Source organism: Aspergillus brunneoviolaceus (assembly GCF_003184695.1).
Source record: "Aspergillus brunneoviolaceus CBS 621.78 unplaced genomic scaffold BO95scaffold_42, whole genome shotgun sequence".
Classification (NCBI taxonomy): domain Eukaryota; kingdom Fungi; phylum Ascomycota; class Eurotiomycetes; order Eurotiales; family Aspergillaceae; genus Aspergillus; species Aspergillus brunneoviolaceus.
This window is the reverse complement of record NW_020290772.1, coordinates 171,385-192,309: the sequence shown is the minus strand read 5'-3', so window position 1 is coordinate 192,309 and position 20,925 is coordinate 171,385. Positions and strand designations below refer to the sequence as shown.

Genomic DNA, 20,925 nt, shown 5'->3' with positions numbered 1-20,925 from the left:
CTGTACTCAGTAGTTTATCATACGATATTTATGACATCCACATTCCACATTGTTTTTGCCAAACATGTCAACCTACCAAGTCCATCAGCTGAATACCGTACTTTTCAACTAGATCTATACTTCACCACCATCACCACCACCAAAACCTCCCATCACCCATCAAACTCTTCCGCCTCTGAAAAAAATATGCCTTAGCCATCATACTACTCCGTACCTTAGACCCATAAGCACCACAGACCGACCCACCTTTTCCAGAAAACCCCAGCTCCAACCACCAAACGCGATACATCACATCCCTCCACGCGCAACCCCCAGCCCTGAGCCGACATATCAACCTACCCATCCATCCATCCATTAATCCGTGCAACCCGCGCCAACGACCGACCGATCGATCAGTCAACCCAACCAGCTCACCGATCACGAACCCGATCTATCCCACGATCAACATCTGAAAACCGGGAATTGAAACGAAGCAAGATCCAACCTAGTAGAGAACGGGGCATCGCTTTCAGCCGCGCTTCTAGAATGCGAGCTACGCCTCACTAGAACCAGGAGTGGGAGGGCTGTGCAGTAGTTTCATATACTTGGGAGATTGTGGAGTATAGTATATCTATTTTATGGGGCGGTCGAGCTGAAGTTTGCTTTTGTTTTTGGTTCTATGAATAGACATTTGGTGGGTGGGTTATTGTTGATCTTATGGTTTCTGGTCAAATCAGGAATTTCGTGAGAGTTGCTATTTACCACTGCTTGAGGGATGTTTGGAGGGCTAAGGATTGTACCTAGTAGGCAGATTTGATTACGAAAGAGGTGTTGATATTAGATAGGATTGGGGAATATGGAAAGAGGCAGGGTCTTCCAAGTTAAACCATGGCAGCCGAACAAGGGCTTGATGGCTAGCCACCGCAGAACTACATTTACAAAGGATGGGAGGCACGAGAAAATAATTCGTTCAAAACGTTTGAATGTTGATTTTCTATAGTTATTGATTTGTTGAAAGAAAGGAAAGGAATCAAAGAAACTCACCGCAAGAAAGGGTCGGGCCGAATGCTCAAAAATCATTGTCGCCAATCTTGGCACCAACCGCCTATTCCTCCTTCAACACACAATCCCCCCCGGTCTCCTCGATGAACTTTATCCGCAGTGCCTGCACCCGATCCCCATTCCAGGGCCCGAAGATCCGACCGCGCCAGCCACCCCGAGACCGAAACCTGGGCTGCTGGGACTCGACGACCCGGGCTTGCGCCTCCCGCTCCACCACCCACTTCCAGAACTCGTCCAGCTGGCGCCGATACTGGCGGTCGAGCTTGGCGAAGTGAGCGATATCCGCCGAGCAGTAGTTGAGGAAGTCGTTGTCCAGCGGCCGGCGACGCAGGATGTGGCTGTCTCCGTCGCGGCCGAGATAAAAGCAGTTGGAGCGGCCGCGTTCTTTCTCGGCCCGCCAGCGGCGCGCCTCGGGCTCGGTTAGCCCGGCGTCATCCTTGATGCACGCCGCGAGATTGGTCACCCGACTGTTGTCGCGCCGCCAGCCCTCGGAGGCGGCGTGCTGCATCAGCTGGAGGTCAGCAACGCGCTGGAGGCGAATCTGGAACTGACTGAACAGCGCGTCCGAGCCATTCCACACCTCGAAGAAGACCTTGGTGCGGTTGGGGGACTCGAGGATGGCCTGGAGGCTGATAGTGTTGTAGAGACGGGAACTCGCGGTCGTGGAGAAGGCCCGCGCGCCGAGGGTCTCGAGGTCCACTGCGTGGATGTTGTCCATGCATTCCAGGTAGATCAGCATCAGGCTCAGGGTACCTTCGCGGGAGAGATTTACACCTTTCAAAACGATGTAGAGTGGCTCGAAGGGATGCGCGATGATCGTATCGACAAGGCTACGAACCCCATCTTCAGTGTCGATGAGATGAATGGTGCTCATTCTCAGGTCGGCCATTGCTGGTAAACCGCGATCTTGCTGATATCTAGTAGCAGTCGACAATTTTTCGAACCATTATGCTGCTTCTCTGTGGAAACCTATCTTGTATGAGATGGTGGACTGACCGGCCGAGAATGGGAGTCAAGACCTGGCCGTTCCCATGGGTTTTATAATTGCAGGGTGGAAGCGTGGAAGGGATGTTCTTTGGGATATTTTAGGGAGATTCCCATAGAGCATATTGTTTGATCTTTGTCTGTCAATGCACTCGAACCATTCTTTGTTTTCTTTTCGAAATTGAGCATTTCATTCAAACTGCAGGGATACATCAGTCCCTCCACTGCTGCCCACACAGTAACCGTGCGAGGACTACCACATGCTTTGTGACGCAGAACGATGGCGAGTCAGGCAGTCATCACGAAGCGATCCATAATCTTTGCGTGATAGAAGACGGAGACGGAGAGGTATGCATGTCACCGATGGATCTGCATATTAGTAGTCCAAGGATGTAATAGATAGGGCTAGAATATGGAAAGCTTCGAGTCAAGGAAGAGCAACAAAAAAGAAATGTATGCAAAAAAAAGAGATATATATCCCCTTGGGGAATAAAAAAGTAAAGATACCGAACCAAGTCTAGGTAGGCAGGTAGTCAGTCATAAACATACACAAAACACAAACATACGCAAATGCTCCGCTCCTTTCCACCACAAACCCTTACAGAGCACCCAGCTCCTTCAACTTGCCAATGAGTCCGTCCACATCCTCAACCTTACCACCACCCTGGCGAGCGGGAGGTTCTGAAGAAAGACAATTAGCTCCAATTCCCTTCTCGTGACTGATAGAAACACGCCAGGAAACTCACCGGTGACCTTGATCGTCTTCAACCGCTTTTTATCCTCGATGCCGAAGTCGGCCAACGTCTTCTTCTCGAGGGGCTTCTTCTTCGCCTTCATGATGTTCGGCAGCGTGGCGTACCGGGGTTCGTTCAACCGCAAGTCCGTCGTGATGATCATGGGCAGCTGCGCGCGCAGGGTCTCGACGCCGCCGTCGACCTCGTGCGTGACCTCGACCGTGCCGCTCTCGTCCTTGATCTCGACCTTGCTGGCCTGGGTCGCCTGCGGCCAGCCCAGCAGGCCCGCCAGCATCTGGCCGGTCTGGCCCTGGTCGCCGTCGATCGCCTGCTTGCCCAGCAGCACCAGGTTGATGTTCTCCTGCTTCACCACCGCCTGCAGCATCTTGGCCACGGTCAGGGGCTCCGGCCCGCCGTCCGGGCTGTCGCCCACGTCGACGTGGAAGGCCCGGTCCGCGCCCATCGCCATTGCCGTGCGCAGCGTGTCCGCGCACTTGGGGCCGCCCGCCGACAGCGCCAGGATCTGGTCCACCTTGATCGGGCTCTGCTTCTTGGTGTGCCGCTCGCGCAGGCGCACGGCCTCCTCGACCGAGAGCTCGTCGAAGGGGTTGAGCGAGTGCTTGACGCCGGCCGTCTCCACGCCGGTGTTGGCTTTGTTCACGCGGGGTTTGACCTGTTTAGTAGGGATTGGTCTGTTAGTTTATCTTTTTTTTAATTCGGAAATTATCGCCATGTCGTATGGATATGAGCATGCTGAGTTTGATTTCAAACTTGGGACTTCAGTATTGGGGGAGTGCAGTGCAATGGCTATGAGGGCATCGTGGCGCGGAGATTCGACTCGGCAACTTCAACTTCTCACCGAAGCCGGAGCACGGCAGGGCAATAAAAACTCACCGCATAGTCGATAACCCGCTTGATGGGGACAAGAATCCGCAGGTTGCTGGCCATTGTGATTGCTATATGAGAGATGTTGGACCAGGTGAGTACAGTTCCGATGGGCTCGTGAGGGGAAAAATGTAAAGAGCGCGAGGGAGGAGGGGGAAGAGAGATGGGGGAGAGAGGAAGAAGTGTTGTAGCTTAAACCGGTCCGTCGGAGCAGTCACAGACTCACTCACAATCCATCCGCGGCAGAAAGCAGGTGACTCTAGGCGGAGAAGCCCCCGAGGCGGGCCGAGCTCATCGTCTCTCCCCGCCTGTGTCAATCCCGCCTCCAACCGAGGTAAGTCAGGGCAGTCAAGGCAGATGTCTAAATAGAATACTACTTGGAGTCTTCCTGACAGCTGATAGAGGGCAAATGACCTCATTGTGCTTGAATTATGTTCTAAAATGGTCTCTCATGTCTCGTACCCCCCCCCAAAGGTCTATGCAGTCGGTCTCACTAACCGACACAATGATCACCACGTTTCTTGTTTATACCGGCCTGTCTTCTCCATCCCCAGCAGATACTGCTCGGCGCCCTGTTCATTGAACCGATCAGTCTCCACCTCCGGTCCGTGCTGAAATGCCTCAGTGAGGGCCTGCCGCACGGCTTTGGGCATATTCCCAGAGGATCCGCATATGTACACCGAGCCACGCATGTCATGCAGGAGTTTAAAGAGGAGGCCGACATTCTCGCGGATCACATCCTGAACGTAGACCTTCTGCGTCTGGTCTCGCGAGAACGCAGTCAGGACCTTCAAGCGGACCAGCTCACCCAGCTCCTCCCACTCTTGTTCGAAGAAGAAATCCGCCTCTCTGTTGCGACCTCCATACACGAGCAGAGTTGGCCCGATCGGAGGCTCAACTCCAGGGTTTTCTTCCTTGTACGCCTTGACGATCGCGGCCTTCTCCCAGATCATCGATCGTAGGGGCGCGATTCCAGTTCCAGGGCCAATCAAGACCGTCGGTCCGACTAGTTGATTGATCGATGAGTTGAGGCCCCCACGCTGCAACTGCACTTGAAGTGTACTTCCGGGTTGAAGCACCGATAGATACCGGGTGCAGACCCCCTGTCGAATGCGCTTGATGACTGTCTGATACTTGACGATAGCGACCAGCAGCTCGAATTTTGTGCCTCCCTCCGCTGAATGCTTGAGGGCGCCCCCGCTGGCAATACTGAATTGTCTCGCTCTCATGATCGGAAACACCGAGACCGCATGCTGCCATGGAATCTTCACCGAGTCGAACTCGTGCAACACCTCCAGGATGCTGCGTCGCGGCCGAGTAGTATAATCCCACAGTTCGTCCAGGAACTCGGGGTTGGTGAACTCCAGAAGACGCTCCTTGTGCATTTCGTAATCTGTGTAATGAGCCACGGTAGCGAAGAACGCTCGGCGAGGAATGGCCTGAATGTCGAGGTAGTCGGTAAGGAGAGCGCGTAGGGTCATTTTGGGATATGAGTCGAGACCCTGAATAGGCGGAGAAGGCATATCCTCGTCGTCTGACGAGAGTAATGTCGGCCCAGGGACGAGTGTCACCGGCCGATCGACATCTGCCTCCCAGCCCATCATCGTGATGAGATTGTCCACGTCGACGGCGAAGTTCTTCGGGGTGATGGATAGCATATCCCCAGGAACGTAGGACACTGCTTCAGGGACAGTCAGGGACAAATGACGCACATCCTGCCAGTGGTTCGCGGCAGTCGCCCGCCTATTCTCTGTCAGGGTCGCCGTCAGCGTATCTGGCAGCGGCCGAAGATCATGACCGAGTCGGTCCAGCTCAGAAGATCCATTGACTCCTGCATCAGATCCTGCGGCTCGCTCCGATGTTAAGGATTCCTCCCCATCATCTCGTAGTTGCAAGACCCATTTCGGAGGCAGCTGAACGTTGTCCGGTATCGGCACCTGACCTGGCGGAAGCGGATATGTGTCGAGCAGATGCTCACGAAGCCTGGTGAACCACGGGATAAACGTCCCCTCAAGACTATTACAAACCATCACATCAGCATCTCCGTATCTCCCGGGCTGTTTGCTGTCGATGAGCAAGGGAACAAAAATCTCACCCCTCGGGATGTTGCTGGTCCGCCTCTCCGCAAGGATGTATCTCCTCCGCGCCCAACTGAAGCAACCGTTTATGCAGCTTGCGAGCCGCCCAATTAAACCTATACCCAACGTCAATCAGCTTCCCAACTCAGTCACTGTGAACCTTCCCCATAAAAAAACATCTCCCACGCACTCACTTCGGATAGGAACTATCCCCCAACCCAAAAGCCGCAAAATTGACCCCACGCAAGAACGTCGCGGGGAGCTTCTTCAACAACAACGATCGCCAAAACGATCGCGCATTAGCCGGAAAATCGCCCTGCCCGGTGGTGGACACAACAAATAGCACCAGCGTGTACGAATTGAGTGTTTCCTAACAGTATCGTTGGAGTCAGCGTTGGGGGTTCGTGCGCACACGCACACTCTCCCTCTTAACCATCTACATCGCTGGCGATGGGAGAAACCGTACCGGCTTGTACTGATTCAATTCCGCAATATGGGTCTTGAAATGGAGCCGCTCGGTTAATGCGCCGAGCTCCTCGGCGACCTCTTGAGAATTGCCAGTTTCGGAGCCATAGAGGACGAGCGCAGAGCGTCTCTGTTGGATTAGCTGAGAATTGCTGCTCATTGCTTCTGGTATGGCACGTGCTTGCGCAATACCTGTAGTTGATATCGAAGAGCGGGAGCGAGTCACTTCCGTTTTTGCGGTTTCAGTTACTCGCTCACTCACTCTCACTCTCACTCTCACTCGCTATCTTTTTTTGGGAAGCCCCCCTCCTCCGGAACGAAGGCCTTTTGCGCCGACAGAGCGGGATGACGTCATCCCGACGATCGGTCGGTCTCTTCGTTGCGAGGGGAATTTGGGGTCTTTTTCCACTGGTATGGATTGCTGGGTCTTGAAGTCGAGTTGATAAGAGTCTTCTACCTGGTGATATGTATATACATAACATCAAATCCTTTGAAGAAGTTATTTTTTGACAAGAAACCATTCTTACTGATTGAACCTAATTACAACTGCTCACGAACAGTATGGCTCCCAAAAAGAAAACACGGCCAATTACACATGTCTCAAACCATAAAGCCCGATAAATCGCTCAGATTGATAAGATCGAAGGAGATAATGAATATAAGGGTATCTTAAAAATAAGCGCCCGCTTTTTAATACGTATCCTCATCACCACCGCCGCCGCCACCATCTCCGAACCCATCGTCGCCGTATTCATCATCGCCGCCATCGAAGTACTGCTCCGCGTTGTAATCCCCACCCATATCGTCGTCGTCATCCTCGAAGTCATCATCCATGATCTCCTCTTCCTCCTCATCGGGGTCCAGGACCTCCCGCTCATCATCCTCGTTCTCCGCATCGCCCTCTGCGTTCTTTCCCTTCTTGCCCGCCTCGTCGTCCTCCTCATCCTCATCGTCCTCAAACCCGCGCCGGATTCCGGGCCGATCAATGCGCAGCACGTATCCGTCCATCGCAGCATCGGGCTTGAAGCTCGGCTGAATGGTCTGCCACAATTCCTTGGGGAAGAATTTCATCACTGCAGCAGCAAAAACAGCCCCTCAAAGTTAGCAAATGTATCTCCTTAGAAGTAGAAGCCCCCCCCCCCCCCCCGAACTAGTAAAACCAAACAAGCAACCCCGAATCTTCCACCTCAAGCACAAGGGAACCACAAAACGGCACACAACTCACCATACTCCCTCCCCGCCAACTTCGGCAACGTCCGCATCTTTTTCTGATACTTGCCCGAGTACGAGGGCATCCCATGGAACGGGTCGAAGTGTACCCGCGCGGCACTCTCCTTCTTGGCCGACGACGTCGCCGAGTCCAGCACAGAGTAATACGGCCCATCGTGGAATCGTTCTCGAAGCGACCGGTACTGATCCACCTGGATCTGCTCGTGGGGGGTTAACGGCCTGGCGCGGGGGACATGGTATTTCTAGAATGTCGGAAAAAAAAGTTGTTAGCATGGGATTCGTATTGGACCCCGACACTGATGCCGGGAAAATCCTTATTTCGAAAGAGAAAAAAAAAAAAGCGGATGCATTAATTTCTCCCAATGAAAGACAGACAGAAACATACCGGAAAGAGAGGCGTCGGCGCGGTGTCATTTTCTCCGCCTCCTTCACCAGTTTCCCAACTGAATTCTGCTCCGGGGAGCTTGCGGCCCTTCTTGGCTCCGAAACGAGACATGGTGGAAAGAAGATGAGGGGTATGTCAGATGGAGATATGGTGTCAATTTCGTCCTGGGCCTCTTCGTCTCGTCACAGCGGCAGTAATGCTGTACCAAGGTCGAAGGGCGACGGCGGGGAAGAGTTGCAATGAGAGTGACTTGGAGAGGGGGCTGCGGCGCGGCTGGAGAAAAAAAGTACAAGGGCTCACCACTGACTTCTAGACTCCCGGGCGGAGCTTGGAGTCACCGCCTTCGGAGATACGCTGAAGTAGGAAATAAGGGCTTGTCGCGCGGGAGCCCTGACAGCTTACTTCCAAGAGTCAACCAATCAGATCTCAAGACGTTTTGTACTGCGTGAAATTTCCTGCATGCAGTGGCGCATATCATCTACTTGTCTCAGGCTTGTACGATTTAAACGCTAAAAATGACTAAGTCTGCTTCCGAGAACCACTGAAACGAAGAGAGAAGGAACAGAAGTACCTATTACAGCCCGACAGTTGCAACTTGGTTGCCATGTTGAGTGGTTGGCCCCCATGGGCCCTCGTTGACGCGTTGACGGAGTGTACGCATGATATCGTCGAACCCAGCCATCTGTCCGCCGCTCTCGTTCAAACCGTCATACAAAGCGACCAGCACCTCATGCTTCGCAGTTGCCACCTTCCATACCGCGTTCTGTGGATCTGCGGCACCGCCTCCAACAAATTCGGAATATGAGCGCGGAGGTTTGAAAAGGTATGGCAGTAGGACTGTAAGAGCCGGTGGTGTCAGAGCGGCCCAGGCACCACTTGACGGAAGAACGCCCTGTGCCGCTGGAGAAAGAGTCTCCAGGCTTTGTTCAGTAGGGAGCTGATACCTGGTATGGCCAGGAGCAGAGGTCGGCACTTCAGCCGGCAAGACCTGCCAATTGGCGGTAATGATCGCTTTCATAAGTGACATAGCGGCCAAGGAGACATCCTTCATAGCGAGGATGTCGGCGGTCGCGACAACATCCGTCCAGAATCCAGTGTGCTGATTCGTGTATTGGAAGTAGAGGACCCGAGCGGCCGCTGCTTCTTGGTGCCAGTCGGTTGGGGTTTGGCCGGACGTGTTCAGCTCCATCGAGTCAGCCAGATCGGGTTTGACCGGGCCATGAAAGACCTTGGCGAGCACGTCGAGGGCCTCCTTATTCGGGGGACTACTGGGAACAGATAGCACCGCGTTCAGGCCTTGCTTGCTGGCTTCCACGAGCAAGACTCGAGGCAAGCAGGAAAGCACGTTCAATTGTCCGCTGGGGACGGGCCCATGCGCCCATTGAGCGGACGAGATTGCCACAGATGCAGCGACGCGAGATACAATGCGGTCTAGCAGATGTCGGGGATTCTGCAAAAGGTGGTTGGGGTACAGTTCAGCGTACTGTGCCACGTAGGACATGATTGGACCGCAAAGATAGGCCAGGTCGATAGAGTCCAGTTTGGACTCATCGAGGTAGAACTCCAACAAAGTAGTGTGTATATCGTTTAAGATGAGGAAGTCAAGCGCTGGCGAGGAGAAGGTAGACGCGGATTGTACGGTCATTCGGGCCATGAGACCCGGGGCGTCGATGGCCAGCAGGTCATGGAAGAAGTTGATCAGAGTCATGTGCATCAACACATCGCCCCGGTCAACCATCCTGCAGGCGACAAAGTGAAGAAGGCTGTCGCTCTGGTACTTGGTTTCCACATCCGCGACTTGAGAGCTTGAGATGATGTCCCAGCGCAGTTGCCCTGCCTTCACGAGGAAGCCCATCAACCTCCCTTGAGCCACTGTCTTGTCTCGCTTCGAGATAGCTCCAGGCCCATTATCCTCGAGACTGCATACGGAGAACAACAGTCCATAGACATCTTTATCCGTGAAGATTCTTCTCCAAAACAGACCTTGACCAGCAGTTGTTCCATCAGGCTCATGTTCGCCAAGCTCCAGCGGACTAGCGAGATCGATCTCCAACAAGGTCCAAATGGTGTCTAAGGCCGCTTGAGCGACAGCGGTAGACGAAGTCGACAGCCAAAGCTCTACCAGGGATGCGACGAGCTCAGAGTCCCCCGCGACAATGGCAGCATCACTCGGGACTCTACCTGCTTTGCTCAACAATGACAAGGCCAAGAGGTTGACTGGTGGAGAGGGCGCTTTGAATCCCGCGATGAAATTTATAGGAGGGTCAACAGCGCGAAGATCACTAAATGAGAGATACCCTGCAGCTTTGATTGCGAGCGTTGTGAGAGGGGTAGGATCTTCCTGAAGCACCGGCAAGAGCTCCGAGATCTGTATCAGTAGAGTGGCGGGGACATTGCGGTCCGTGTTCTCCGTCAGTTCTAACTTCAGCTTATCTATGATGTTAGTATCCAGCTTGGTAGAAGGATCACACTGGATCTGCTGTAGATGAAGTCTGGCTTCTTCAAAGGTCGTAGGCACAGCCATGCTGTTCTAGTGTAGCTTGTTCTGCTGTGTTGTTGGAAGATGAATGCACCTGGATTGATGCCCGCTCAGCGCGGGGAGGAGGGAAAGCTGGATTGCAAACAAGACAAACCGATGACAGCTCCGCACGTACCTCCGGATATGATGAGAGAGCATCGCCAACTCCATTGCAATCACCAACTCCCATCATCACAATTCCCAAGGTCGTGACACAATGTCTGAACATCCCGACTCACTTGTATCTCCCAAAGCATCTGACTCCGGCCTTCATATCCAACTTCACCCTCTAATCCTACTCACGATCTCCGATCACATCACCCGCCACGCAGCCCGATGCCAGCAAGGACCCATAGTCGGAGCGCTGCTGGGCCAGCAGAACGGCCGTGAAATCACCTTAGAGCATGCTTTCGAGTGTCTGGTAACGGAAGGGCCGAACGGGGAGGCTCAAATTCCGGATAGCTGGTTTGTAGAGCGAGTCCAGCAATGTAAGTCGTACACCTCATCCCTCCCTCAGGTCAGCCCCGATAAACTGACATCTACTCTACCTCACAGTCAAGGACGTGCACAAAGCGCCGGCGCTCGACCTAGTCGGATGGTGGTCGACCTGCCCATCCAGCGGCCCCAATGCATCCCACCTACCCATCCACCGCCTGATCCTCGAGAAGCACAATGAATCCGCGGTATTTCTCGCATTCCACCCTGCCGAGGTGGCCGGAGCATCCTCAAAAGGCGGCAAACTGCCTCTCACCATCTACGAGAGCGTGTACGAAGGAGGCGAGGATGCCAACACCAACACCATGCAAGTCGACAGCGAGGACCAGCCACCAACGTTGAGCATCAAGTTCCGCGAACTCCCTTACTCCATCGAGACCGGCGAAGCCGAGATGATAGGCATCGACACCGTCGCACGAACCGCCCGCAACGCAGCCATCTATCCCTCGAGCACCAACACAGACCCATCGCAAATAAGCAAGGCCAAACAATCAACCAAGGAACAACAGCAACAACAACAACAACAACAACAACAACAACAACAACAACAATCATCAACCGAACCATCAGCCCTCCTCTCGCCCGAAGAAGAAGAGCGTACGTCCTCCCTCCCCCTGCCAATCCTCGAAACCAAGCCCCTTAGGAAATACTAACGAAAAACAACAGTAATTGCCAGCCTCAACACCCGCCTCAACGCCATCCGAACCCTCGAATCCCGAATCTCACTCATCAAATCCTACGTCTCCAGCATCTCCACCTCCCCCTCCAGCACCAGCAACAGCACCACCACCCAACAACCCACAACAACAACAACAACCCTCTCCCACCCCATCCTCCGCAACATCAACGCCTGCCTCTCCCACCTCTCCCTCCTCACCCCTCCCGCCAATAGCGCCCTGAACCGTGAAACCCTCGCCCAGGCCAACGACGTCCACCTCGTCGCCCTCCTCGGCCAACTCAGCCACAGCATCAGCAACATGCGGGAACTGGGCAGACGCACCGCCATCCTGAACAACGCCCGGCGGACCATGGCCGCGGCCGCGCGGAAATCCGGCCCGTCTGGCGGCTTGGGCTCTTTGGGTGGGAGCGGTGGTGGTGGGAGTGGCGGTGGTGTGGACCTGCAGATGCGGATGGCGGGGTTGCAGGGGCGGTATGGTGGGGAGGAGATGCTCTACGGGAGAATGGGGGGCGGCGGGGATGGGCTCTAGAGTGATTTTCTGAACGGATGGAATGATGGGGGGAGGGGTTTCTCTGCCCTCTGCCCTCTCTCTGCCCCGGGAACAACTCCAAGGAGTCGCCCCCTTATCGTTCCATCCTTTAGATACGTAATGAGATTATGGTTGAAATGTTTCTTTCGTGTAGATAGAATGAGGGATGGCCGGAATGCTCATTCTTACGGGCGAAGACACATCGAGTTTGTGGCAATAAATCTACATGCAGAGATCCTCCAACTCTATGAGAGGTCGAGAACATAAGCAAAGAGTGCAAACCCACTCCTCTCCAAACCAGAAAACACAAGAACTTGAAGAAAATCTCATCAATCCGCGATACAATCAATATTTCATGCCATGATCTCGTACAATGTGAAACAAGAACAACGCAGATAAAGCGCCATCGGCCAGATAACCCAGCAAACAAACAGAGGGTATTATACGACAAATCCAACAGGAATAGAACCAACGCCATAGAGACAATATGAAGGTGACGGGTGACTGGGATGGAACACCGTCAAAGACAGCTTGCTGTAGAAAAGAGAATGGTAGATGCAACAACCAGTGCTACGAGGTCTAGGTCATGTCATGTCACGCGCTTCGGTTTGCTTTAAGAAAAAGCTTTTGATGCAAATGCAATGAGTCCGCTTGGAGGGGCCCCCATTTACCTCCGTTGATGACTCTCAATATCGTATCCGGGTGGCGGGGTTTGATATGTTTCTGGAAGAGGGATCGGAGGTTGTTCCTGGAGGGGAGCTTGTTGGTAGGGTTGAGGGTGGGTGGCTGTAGCGGTGGTGTTGTCCGGATATGGAGGGTTTCCGGGGGTGGGCGTATCGTGGTGATAGGGGTCGTGGGCCAGATGCTGAGATTGGACCAAGTACGGATTGTATGCATCCTCATAGGATGGGTCTGTGTGAGGAGCCGTGTGCGAGGGTTGCGGTTCCAGTATAGACGATCCGCTCAATCGATTATGCGAGTAGAAGCGATTCGGATCATTGTCATCGTGCATGCCCGGGGCTAGCCCGCCTGGACTGGGCTGAGCATGAGACAAAAGCACCTCGCCTTCTTCGTCGCTGCCATATCGCCCTGCGCTCAATGTCGTTGGAGGCCCTTGGTATGCGGTTCCGTACGGTGGAGTGAGGTTCTCAGTCGCATTCAGCCCAAACGCCTCGGTCGGCGTGTGGTAGCTGGGATCCAGCGTCCGCTTCTTGCGTCCGACAAACAACCAACGGAAACTGCGACCAACCGCCTTAGCAAGGTCGACAGGATTGAGCGCATCCAAAAGGCCTTTGAGGCCAAAGCGACCTCCCTGATAGCTGGCCTTTCCATTACCATAAAAGTCGGTGACATCGGAATTTTGCGCAAGAAGCGAGTACGGTTGCCATGCGAAGGCCCACAGATGAAGGACCGAGAACATGGCCATTTCGATACAGATGAGAATGTTTGGTAGTCCGACCTTCAAATCCGGTGACTGGATTGTCTTATTCGCTTTGATAACACCCGCGGAAGAAAGGAACGAGATCAACGTCTACAATAACAATAAGACCAGTTGCCACGAGAGTAGATTACGGAATGAGCCCACTTACCGACTGCCAGAAAGACAAGAAGATCACGAGTTTGATGGAAAGAATCTTCAAGAAGGGAGAGTGTTGGCTGATGTCGTCTTTGAGCTGAATGTAGAACTGAATCAGGCAGTACATGGCGATCGAGACAGCGATACACTCTACGATCATAGTCTATCCAGGCAAGAAGGTCAGTCGAGGCACGCCAGCCATCGGGCGTAAGAGCACATACCCAAATGTGCGAGAACGCAGGGTTGAGCGATTCTTCGCAATAAACATTGTAATGTTGCGTGATGACGGCGATAACGGTCATAAGGACCCGGAGGACACAGTATTGGAAAACGCCCACCCAAATGACCTGTGGCCCTTCGTCAGCTCATGGCCGACGCGATTGAGACATCGAACAGACTCACATTGAACCAAGTCAAACCACTGCGAGGGGTTCTCCACACGCCTTTCTCACCGCCGGAGATCTTTTGCAGCCAAGGGATAGGCCAGACCCAGGGCTTGGGCACCACGCCACGGAAATACTCTTTTTGACTATGCAGGTCGGGGGCGACGTAGGCGCAGAGCAGGGAGAAGAAAGCGGAGATGGCGAAGGCTTCGTAGCAATTTCCAATCAAATCGTAGTACACATCGTTCTTGTAGAAGTACGTTCCGACCCACGCGACGACCGAATAAATAGGTATCATCAATAGGATTCGTATTTGACTGTGAGATGCAACATGATAGCATTAGCTCTGTGCGACTCTGGCTCGGCGCGACGATAAGGCGGGAACGTACTGTCGTTGCTCGATCGGCTTGCTGTAATGCGTAGCATGCATCATAATAAGATAGAAGGAAACAATCATGGAAATCAGACCAAACACCCCGCCGACCATGAGGCACAGCTGGTGAAAGGTGATCCCGCCTTCCCAGAGGTCGACCTCCGTGACTATGCGAGTGACAATGAAGAATCCGCGTCAGCTCAACTCAACAAACAACCATAGCGTCGCAAATTGTAGCGAAGAGCGGGCAAAGGACGAAAAGGGACATACTGGTCTCATCCTCGGCGGTGGAATTACACACCGGCCAGCCCATTCTTGGGAGTGGGAGTGGAAGATGAACAGCTGAACAGTGAGAGGCCTCAGAATGCGCGAGAGGTTATAGGGGAAACGAAAATAATAGACGTCTTCAGGATGTTGTGGAAGAAGGGGGAGTAAAATCGTCGCAAATTGAATGGAGAGCGAGAAACACGGTCGACTTTCTATCTTATCCGCCCAGCCCGGCTTGGCCCAAGAATGAGCGACTGAACCCCTGGGAGAGCCGCCCGAGATTAGACTTCCGTCCACACTTTTGTCGCCGGTGGAACTGCAAGGATAGTAATCGTGGGTCGAGCGGACAGAAAGTAATGGGGTGTATGTCTGCCACGCTGGAACAGGCGCCGAGAAAGCGTGAGCTGCGTGTCGTGTTGCTTGGTGTTGCTTGGCAGGAACAGCGTCTAATAAGTGAACAGAAGAGGGGGGAAAGAGCAGAAGTGGAGGAGAGGGAGCGAGGAAGAGAGGCTGGGGATCAACAGTGATCGGCCAGAGGGGGAAAAGAAATGAATGAGGGTGTGCACAAAGCCAATACTGCTGGGGAACAATGAAGATGATGGGTGCTGGTTGTGGTACATCGGACTGTTGATCCGAATGCACTGTATATTGCGTAGTTGGAAAGAAGTACTTTGTAGGTTAGTTCCTGTATTTAGTCTCGGTAGTTCAGTCGGAGTAGAGTATAGTATAGTATAGGTATGGGTATAGCATAAAACCAAGGGAGGAGGAGCAGATGAAACGAAACACAGGTGAAGTGAGTGTGCACTTACTCACTCACTTCATTTCAATTTGCATTGGAATGAATGCTTTGTGATTGCTGGGATGACGAACCACAGGCACCAAAGTTAACTAACGGAAGTCTGGAGGAGGCAATCTCAAGTAAGTGACCATACCAATACACGTCATCTTCATTGTTCCCCGCCATAAAGACGGTAAATTAGCTCAACTTACATCACAGCTGGTATGTACCGAATCCACTGGCCACGGGCTGCGCCACTTTCCCGAAATAGCCGGAACTGCCTTCAATTCCACTCTTGCGACTCCGTACTCCGTACTCTTTTGTCTTTCTCGCTCATTTCCCCCCTTTGTCTATTGGAGAATGAAAAAAAAGATTCAAACACATTTCTAACGGATCACCACAGCCCCGTTCATCATTATCTTCTTCTTGCTATTAATTACTCTTTTCCGCAGTTAAACTGGCAGCCAAGCAGAATTGTTCATTGCATTGTCTAGTGGGGGACTCCACAGTTGTGCAGTCATCGCCTAATTTACATTCATACTTGCCCCCCCCCCCCCCTGCCCCTCGCAATGTCCCTTAACTACTACTGTACACGTGACGGATGACTACATCCGTACAATCACTAGAACAATAATGAGGAACCGGATTGTCGGAACTTGAAAAATCGTTACCATCGACTGCGACGGTCGTCTCGCCACGAATCACCCATTCCTCCCCGTCCTCGGCCGCCACGGCCGCCGCGTCGGCCCCGTCCACCACCTAAGTACTCCGGCCCCTTGTCAACAAATAGGTCACCGTCTTCGAAAGTGATACGACGGGTCTCATCTCCTCCCCGTCGGGGGAATGCGCCTTTTCGTAGCAGGTCGTCGAATCGATCGAGACGCCGGTCGGCCACCTCCCGGGTAACTGGCAGATAGTAGAGCTTAGGCTTAGTGGTGGTGGACATGAACAGCTCGTCCAATGGCTTGAACCCTTGGCCCGGGTGAGAATCTGACCGTGCGACACCAGGGCTACTGGGTCGTCGAGTCGGACCACGACCCTCTGCACGGGGACCGGTGGGCGGTGGACGAGAGAAGCCAGCGAGATCAGGTGCACGCGCAGCTTGGGCGGCCGGTTTGCGGGAATCGACTTCTTCTAAAACAGCCTCGACACCGTCGTCTGTACGGTCGTATCTCACTTCCCATCGGGGTGCGGGCCCGCCACGCTGCCGGGTCCCCTCCTCTCGTTCAATCCATGACTTTAACTTGTCTTCGGGAATAAAGTCGACAAATAACGCTTTTCGGTTGCGTTCGTTAGGCCATACGGTCCCGTGGAGGGCCGTTCGGACACGCGACGCGGCCGAGACACTTGTAAAGCTCACAAAGCAGTGTGTCTTGATGGGGTCCAGGTAGTAATCGAGGATCACATCAGCATTCGGTGAAGCATCAGGTGCCGATGCAAGAGTAACCAGATGATTTCGCAGGGCCGCCGGCTGCATCGGCCGCATCAGGCCTCCAACGTAGAGCGCAGCAGTGGCAGCATGTAGGGCAGGTTCAACTTCTGCCTCGTCCACGGCAACGTCAGGGGGAGGAGACGGCGGACGGGCTTGGTCGGCTCCCGGGCCCGCGAAGAGACCTTTGAAACGAACATCGTGTTTTGGCGGGGCATCTTTCTTGGCTGCGAGGGTTGTATCGTCAGCGGCCGGGGCAGATTCCGTTTCCCGACCTGGCGCCGCCGTCTCAGGCTCAGCACGTGCCTCAGGGGGTCCGCGCGAATGTGCTGCCCCTTCTTCTCCCTGTTGATCCACCTCCATCATAGATGATCCTTGATCTTCAGGCAGAAGCACGCGAGGCTCTTCCTCTTGCGCCTTCGCTTTTTTGATGGCTAGAGCTTCCGGTGTGGGCACAGGACTCTGGCTACGTCGCTTGCGCTTGCGCCGATCCTCCAACAGCTCCTCGGTGGGAAGAGGAGTTGATAATGCTGTGTTCAATTCCGAAGGGATACTCGTAGGCGGCGCGGTCTCCTTGAGCTCTGCATCTTGCTGTGGGATGGCTGTAGGTTCCTGCGCAGATTCGTTTCCGGGAGCCTGCTCAACCGGGGCGGCAGGTGGCTCGGCCGTCGTTTCCTGCACTGCTGAGGTGTCAGTCACGACCACCGTCTCTTCCCGCTCCTGCGCTTTTGTGCTTGGTTCCTCCTCCTCTTTCGGCTGTTCTGGAGACTCCTCCTCTTTCGGCTGTTCTGGAGACTCCTCCGCGACCTGATCGCCACGGGCAGCAGTCTCCTCTACTACACTCTCCGGTTGAGGCACTGCAGCCTCTGCCTGCTCCGGCGTTGGTTCCAGTGGCTGTGTTGAAACCTCGGTCTCCATCTCCTTCACGGTCTCTTCGGGGACCGGCTCCGCGTGTGTGGCCGAATCGGCCTGCGGCTCAACTGGTTGCGCAGGTTGTACCTCCTGCTGTACCTCCTCCGTCTCCGATGTAGGCTCGCTCACTTCATCTTCCTCCTCCTCCTCTTCCTCCTCCTCTTCCTCCTCCTCCTCCTGCTGCTGCGCATTATCGCGATCGGAGCCCGGTTCCGCGGTCGCATCCTGTCCTGCAGCTTCGCGAGCATCCTCTTCCTCCAATCGGTCGATGATTTGTTGTTTGACGCGAAGACCGGTCTGCGCGATGCCGCGCCGCTTCAACTCCGCTTTCAGGTCGGTGACCTTCAATTTCGAGTAATCGGTCATATTGTTGGGGTACTAGTGAAGTACTAGGATCGGTCCGCGAGATGGCGGGGATTTAGTTGCATATAGAGGTCGCCTTGCGAGGGGCTGGTGTCCGATGATTGATTTTGATTCAGATGGGGCTGGTCATGGCTGTATAAATGGGGGTATATTTTGGTGGTTCTTTGGATGCGCTGCTGCCCCTGCGGTAGAGTGAATAGTTATTCAGACAGTGCCTTTGTAGGTGCAGTGGACGGTCGGTCGGGGCTGAGCTTGACTGGCGGAGGGTAGATGATGTCGTGCGCTAAGCCGGTTTGGGGCAAGGGGGTACTGCCGCATGAGGTTTAGTGTGGTTCTAAGTGGAATTGGCTCAGCCTTTTCTCGATTAGGATGTTTTGGTGTGAGCCGAAGAAAGTAGAAACCAAGCATCGGCAAGGACGAATTGCCAAGCTCTGATAGAAGTCGACTTGATCAAGGCTACTAAACAGGCTGCGAGAATTCCATAATGATTCTATTATGCATATAAGACTATATACGTGAGATCAACTGTCCGATATTGCATAAGCTATACCTGTTGTTGCCTGTCATCATCCTGTAAATTTACTTGCCCTCAAGTTGTACGAACCTGCTTGAGATTGTACATCACCCGGGTCCTATTTCTCTTTTCTCCCAGGACCTGGCGGTACAGATTGAGAGCAGATACTCCAAATCCAAGAAACTAGTCTGGCATCCTAGGTACGCCAACAGAAACTACGAATCTATACACTGAAAATAGTGTAAGTACAAATTGAAAGGCGCGCCCTCCCACTCAGGCTCAAGACCAGCATGTCCAGCCCCCACAACATGTACTCGCATCTGACGCACTTCATGAGCTCGAGGCCAGACTCCATGGTATCGTCATGAGAAAGAATATCAGACGAGACTCAGTCTGCAAGTTCTTTTTCAATGCTCTTCAATGTCGCGTAACAGGCTAGAAATGTCCGTCGACTTTCCAGCAAGGGCCATCCGGTAGAAATACACATCTCCACATGCAAGTATACACATTGCGGAAGGAAATGGAGGCGTTCAAAGGGTAGTTTCCTGGTATCACTGATAAGGTACTGTACGACGGAGTAGATCCCAACAGACATACCCACGTTTCTAACGCCTCAAGATGGATCAGGAACAATGATGAGCTTAGGCCCCAAAGCTTGATATCGGGTTGGTTGCCACAGGTCGGGTTCCGAGCCGATGACGTATGCGACTTGCGACTCAGATAAAGTCGAACCACTACCATATTTCCATTTCCGGTGTTCGGATTGGCCCGGGGTTTGTTTAAGCACAGACTTGGACCTGATATGCCTCAGCTTCTTTGGGAGTTTCTTGGGGTGGGTCACGATATCCACACGAGTTGATGTCATCGTGAGTCGATACAAAGTAAAGCGTATCATGCTACTCCGTATATTTAGACCTATAAGACTGGCATGATGGCTCTGCTTGTAAGAGGATCGAGTAACATACCAAGATCATATACGCTACCCTTTTCTGTCAAATAATAATGACCCCCTCCCTCGACGAGAAGACGGATCTGAGTGATTCCGTATCCGCAAAACAAGCCCCCGTCGCCCAGGCACGCCCAGTAGCCACGGACGCGGACGCGCACATCCAACAACCCGGCGTCTCCCGCGCCAACTACACCGTCTCGCAGACCAAATCCGGCCTCCACTCAAAATACTCCGAGGAAAACAAAGACTATGTGCGTTATCGAACCGAGTCGGTGGCCGGCTGCCGCCGGGATCAAACTAGTTGATTGACCCCGATCTAGACCGTGCTCCAGCAGCACGTCCTCTTCTGGGACCGAGATGGCGACGGCCAGATCACCCCGTGGGACACCTACGTCGGCTTCCGGGAGTTGGGGTTCAACATGCTTTTCTCGTGGCTGGCGATGTTGATCATCAACCTCAACTTCTCGTACCCGTCGCGGCTGGCGCATTCCTGGTTCCCGGACCCGTGGTTCCGGGTGTATGTCGACGGGATTCACAAGGCTAAGGTATGTGACCGGTTTAAATCCCCGGGGGTTTCGGATGAAGCAAACCGGAAGCCGGTGGGGCAAGAGGCTGTTGGCCTTTGGGATGGATGTGTTTGTAACTGACTTTTTGGGGCGAAACCTCTCAGCATGGATCGGACAGTGGCGTGATCGATAACGAGGGCCGGTTCGTACCGCAGGCGTTCGAGAATCTGTTCGCCAAATATGACCGGAAAGGCGACGGGACCCTGACGCTCGGGGAGATTATTACCTTGATGCACGGTCAGCGGGTGGCTGTTGATCCGTTCGGGGTAGGTTATCAACCGTCTCAGACTGACTAGTGGCTGCGGGGTGTGTACTGTATACTGATCTGTGAGTCAATAGTGGGGGGCTGCCCTCTTCGAGTGGGGGACGACATGGTTGCTGCTCCAGAAGGATGGACGCATCTACAAGGAAGATCTGCGTCAAGTGTACGATGTGAGTGATTTGCCAGTTGTTGGAAGTGTTCGAGTAGTTTCTGATGGATTGCATGGCTCCAGGGCTCGATCTTCTGGAATATCCGCAAGAAGCGTCAGGAGTCGGGGCGATGGGGTAAGGGCTTTGGACTGGGAGGGGATGGCATGATTGGTTCGGTCTATGCTTCGTGATTTATGGAATTTATATAAGCATCCCTGAACTGCCATCGTGAGATAATCTAAATCTAGACATATGGCCGAAGGAACTATCTATGCATAGATAGATAATGTGGCGTGTGGCCCGTCAGCTCCGAACTCCGCAGATAACAAGCTTACGGAGTAGATTAGTAGGAGAGGCGCCGTTATCAATCAGCCCCTCCTC

At 53.5% G+C, this 20,925-nt stretch overlaps 8 protein-coding genes across 8 annotated transcripts; 2 read left to right on the top strand and 6 right to left on the bottom strand.

The window, feature by feature from the left end:
* Positions 1–1,204: 1,204 nt before the first annotated feature.
* Positions 1,205–1,834, bottom strand: BO95DRAFT_326579 (uncharacterized protein; the record flags this gene model as incomplete). The annotated part of the gene is made up of 1 exon (XM_025581858.1): positions 1,205–1,834. A coding segment is annotated over one exon (630 nt), but the record flags the coding sequence as incomplete, so codon positions are not given.
* A 789-nt stretch (positions 1,835–2,623) lies between these two features.
* Positions 2,624–6,347, bottom strand: tah18 (NAPDH-dependent diflavin reductase; the record flags this gene model as incomplete). The annotated part of the gene is made up of 8 exons (XM_025588243.1): positions 2,624–2,706; positions 2,772–3,451; positions 3,843–3,869; positions 4,176–5,586; positions 5,623–5,627; positions 5,740–5,838; positions 5,917–6,092; positions 6,189–6,347. 8 exons carry the CDS (start codon positions 6,345–6,347, stop codon positions 2,624–2,626), a joined length of 2,640 nt encoding a protein of 879 aa, XP_025441235.1.
* A 455-nt stretch (positions 6,348–6,802) lies between these two features.
* Positions 6,803–8,063, bottom strand: BO95DRAFT_474288 (DNA-directed RNA polymerase III subunit C31). Its single transcript, XM_025589791.1, has 3 exons — positions 7,803–8,063; positions 7,413–7,659; positions 6,803–7,260 (listed from the first exon to the last, which is right to left on the bottom strand). The coding sequence occupies exons 1-3, from the start codon at positions 7,911–7,913 to the stop codon at positions 6,878–6,880; spliced, it is 741 nt and encodes a 246-aa protein (XP_025441234.1). The 5' UTR covers positions 7,914–8,063; the 3' UTR covers positions 6,803–6,877.
* Positions 8,064–8,255: 192 nt separating this feature from the next.
* BO95DRAFT_443903 (uncharacterized protein) lies at positions 8,256–10,355 on the bottom strand. Its single transcript, XM_025586759.1, has one exon. The coding sequence runs from the start codon at positions 10,324–10,326 to the stop codon at positions 8,377–8,379; it is 1,950 nt and encodes a 649-aa protein (XP_025441233.1). The 5' UTR covers positions 10,327–10,355; the 3' UTR covers positions 8,256–8,376.
* A 148-nt stretch (positions 10,356–10,503) lies between these two features.
* Positions 10,504–12,023, top strand: BO95DRAFT_415885 (COP9 signalosome complex subunit 6; the record flags this gene model as incomplete). The annotated part of the gene is made up of 3 exons (XM_025584369.1): positions 10,504–10,808; positions 10,876–11,412; positions 11,482–12,023. The coding sequence occupies exons 1-3, from the start codon at positions 10,538–10,540 to the stop codon at positions 12,021–12,023; spliced, it is 1,350 nt and encodes a 449-aa protein (XP_025441232.1). The 5' UTR covers positions 10,504–10,537.
* Positions 12,024–12,690: 667 nt separating this feature from the next.
* Positions 12,691–14,668, bottom strand: BO95DRAFT_464711 (DUF300-domain-containing protein; the record flags this gene model as incomplete). The annotated part of the gene is made up of 6 exons (XM_025589079.1): positions 12,691–13,554; positions 13,613–13,762; positions 13,821–13,946; positions 14,002–14,299; positions 14,372–14,522; positions 14,626–14,668. The coding sequence occupies 6 exons, from the start codon at positions 14,666–14,668 to the stop codon at positions 12,691–12,693; spliced, it is 1,632 nt and encodes a 543-aa protein (XP_025441231.1).
* Positions 14,669–15,954: 1,286 nt separating this feature from the next.
* BO95DRAFT_443900 (SAP domain protein) lies at positions 15,955–18,334 on the bottom strand. Its single transcript, XM_025586758.1, has one exon. The coding sequence runs from the start codon at positions 18,105–18,107 to the stop codon at positions 16,068–16,070; it is 2,040 nt and encodes a 679-aa protein (XP_025441230.1). The 5' UTR covers positions 18,108–18,334; the 3' UTR covers positions 15,955–16,067.
* Positions 18,335–19,620: 1,286 nt separating this feature from the next.
* BO95DRAFT_432823 (caleosin family protein) lies at positions 19,621–20,735 on the top strand (the record flags this gene model as incomplete). The annotated part of the gene is made up of 5 exons (XM_025585071.1): positions 19,621–19,818; positions 19,888–20,112; positions 20,238–20,399; positions 20,473–20,565; positions 20,628–20,735. The coding sequence occupies 5 exons, from the start codon at positions 19,621–19,623 to the stop codon at positions 20,733–20,735; spliced, it is 786 nt and encodes a 261-aa protein (XP_025441229.1).
* Between the last annotated feature and the right edge of the window lie 190 nt (positions 20,736–20,925).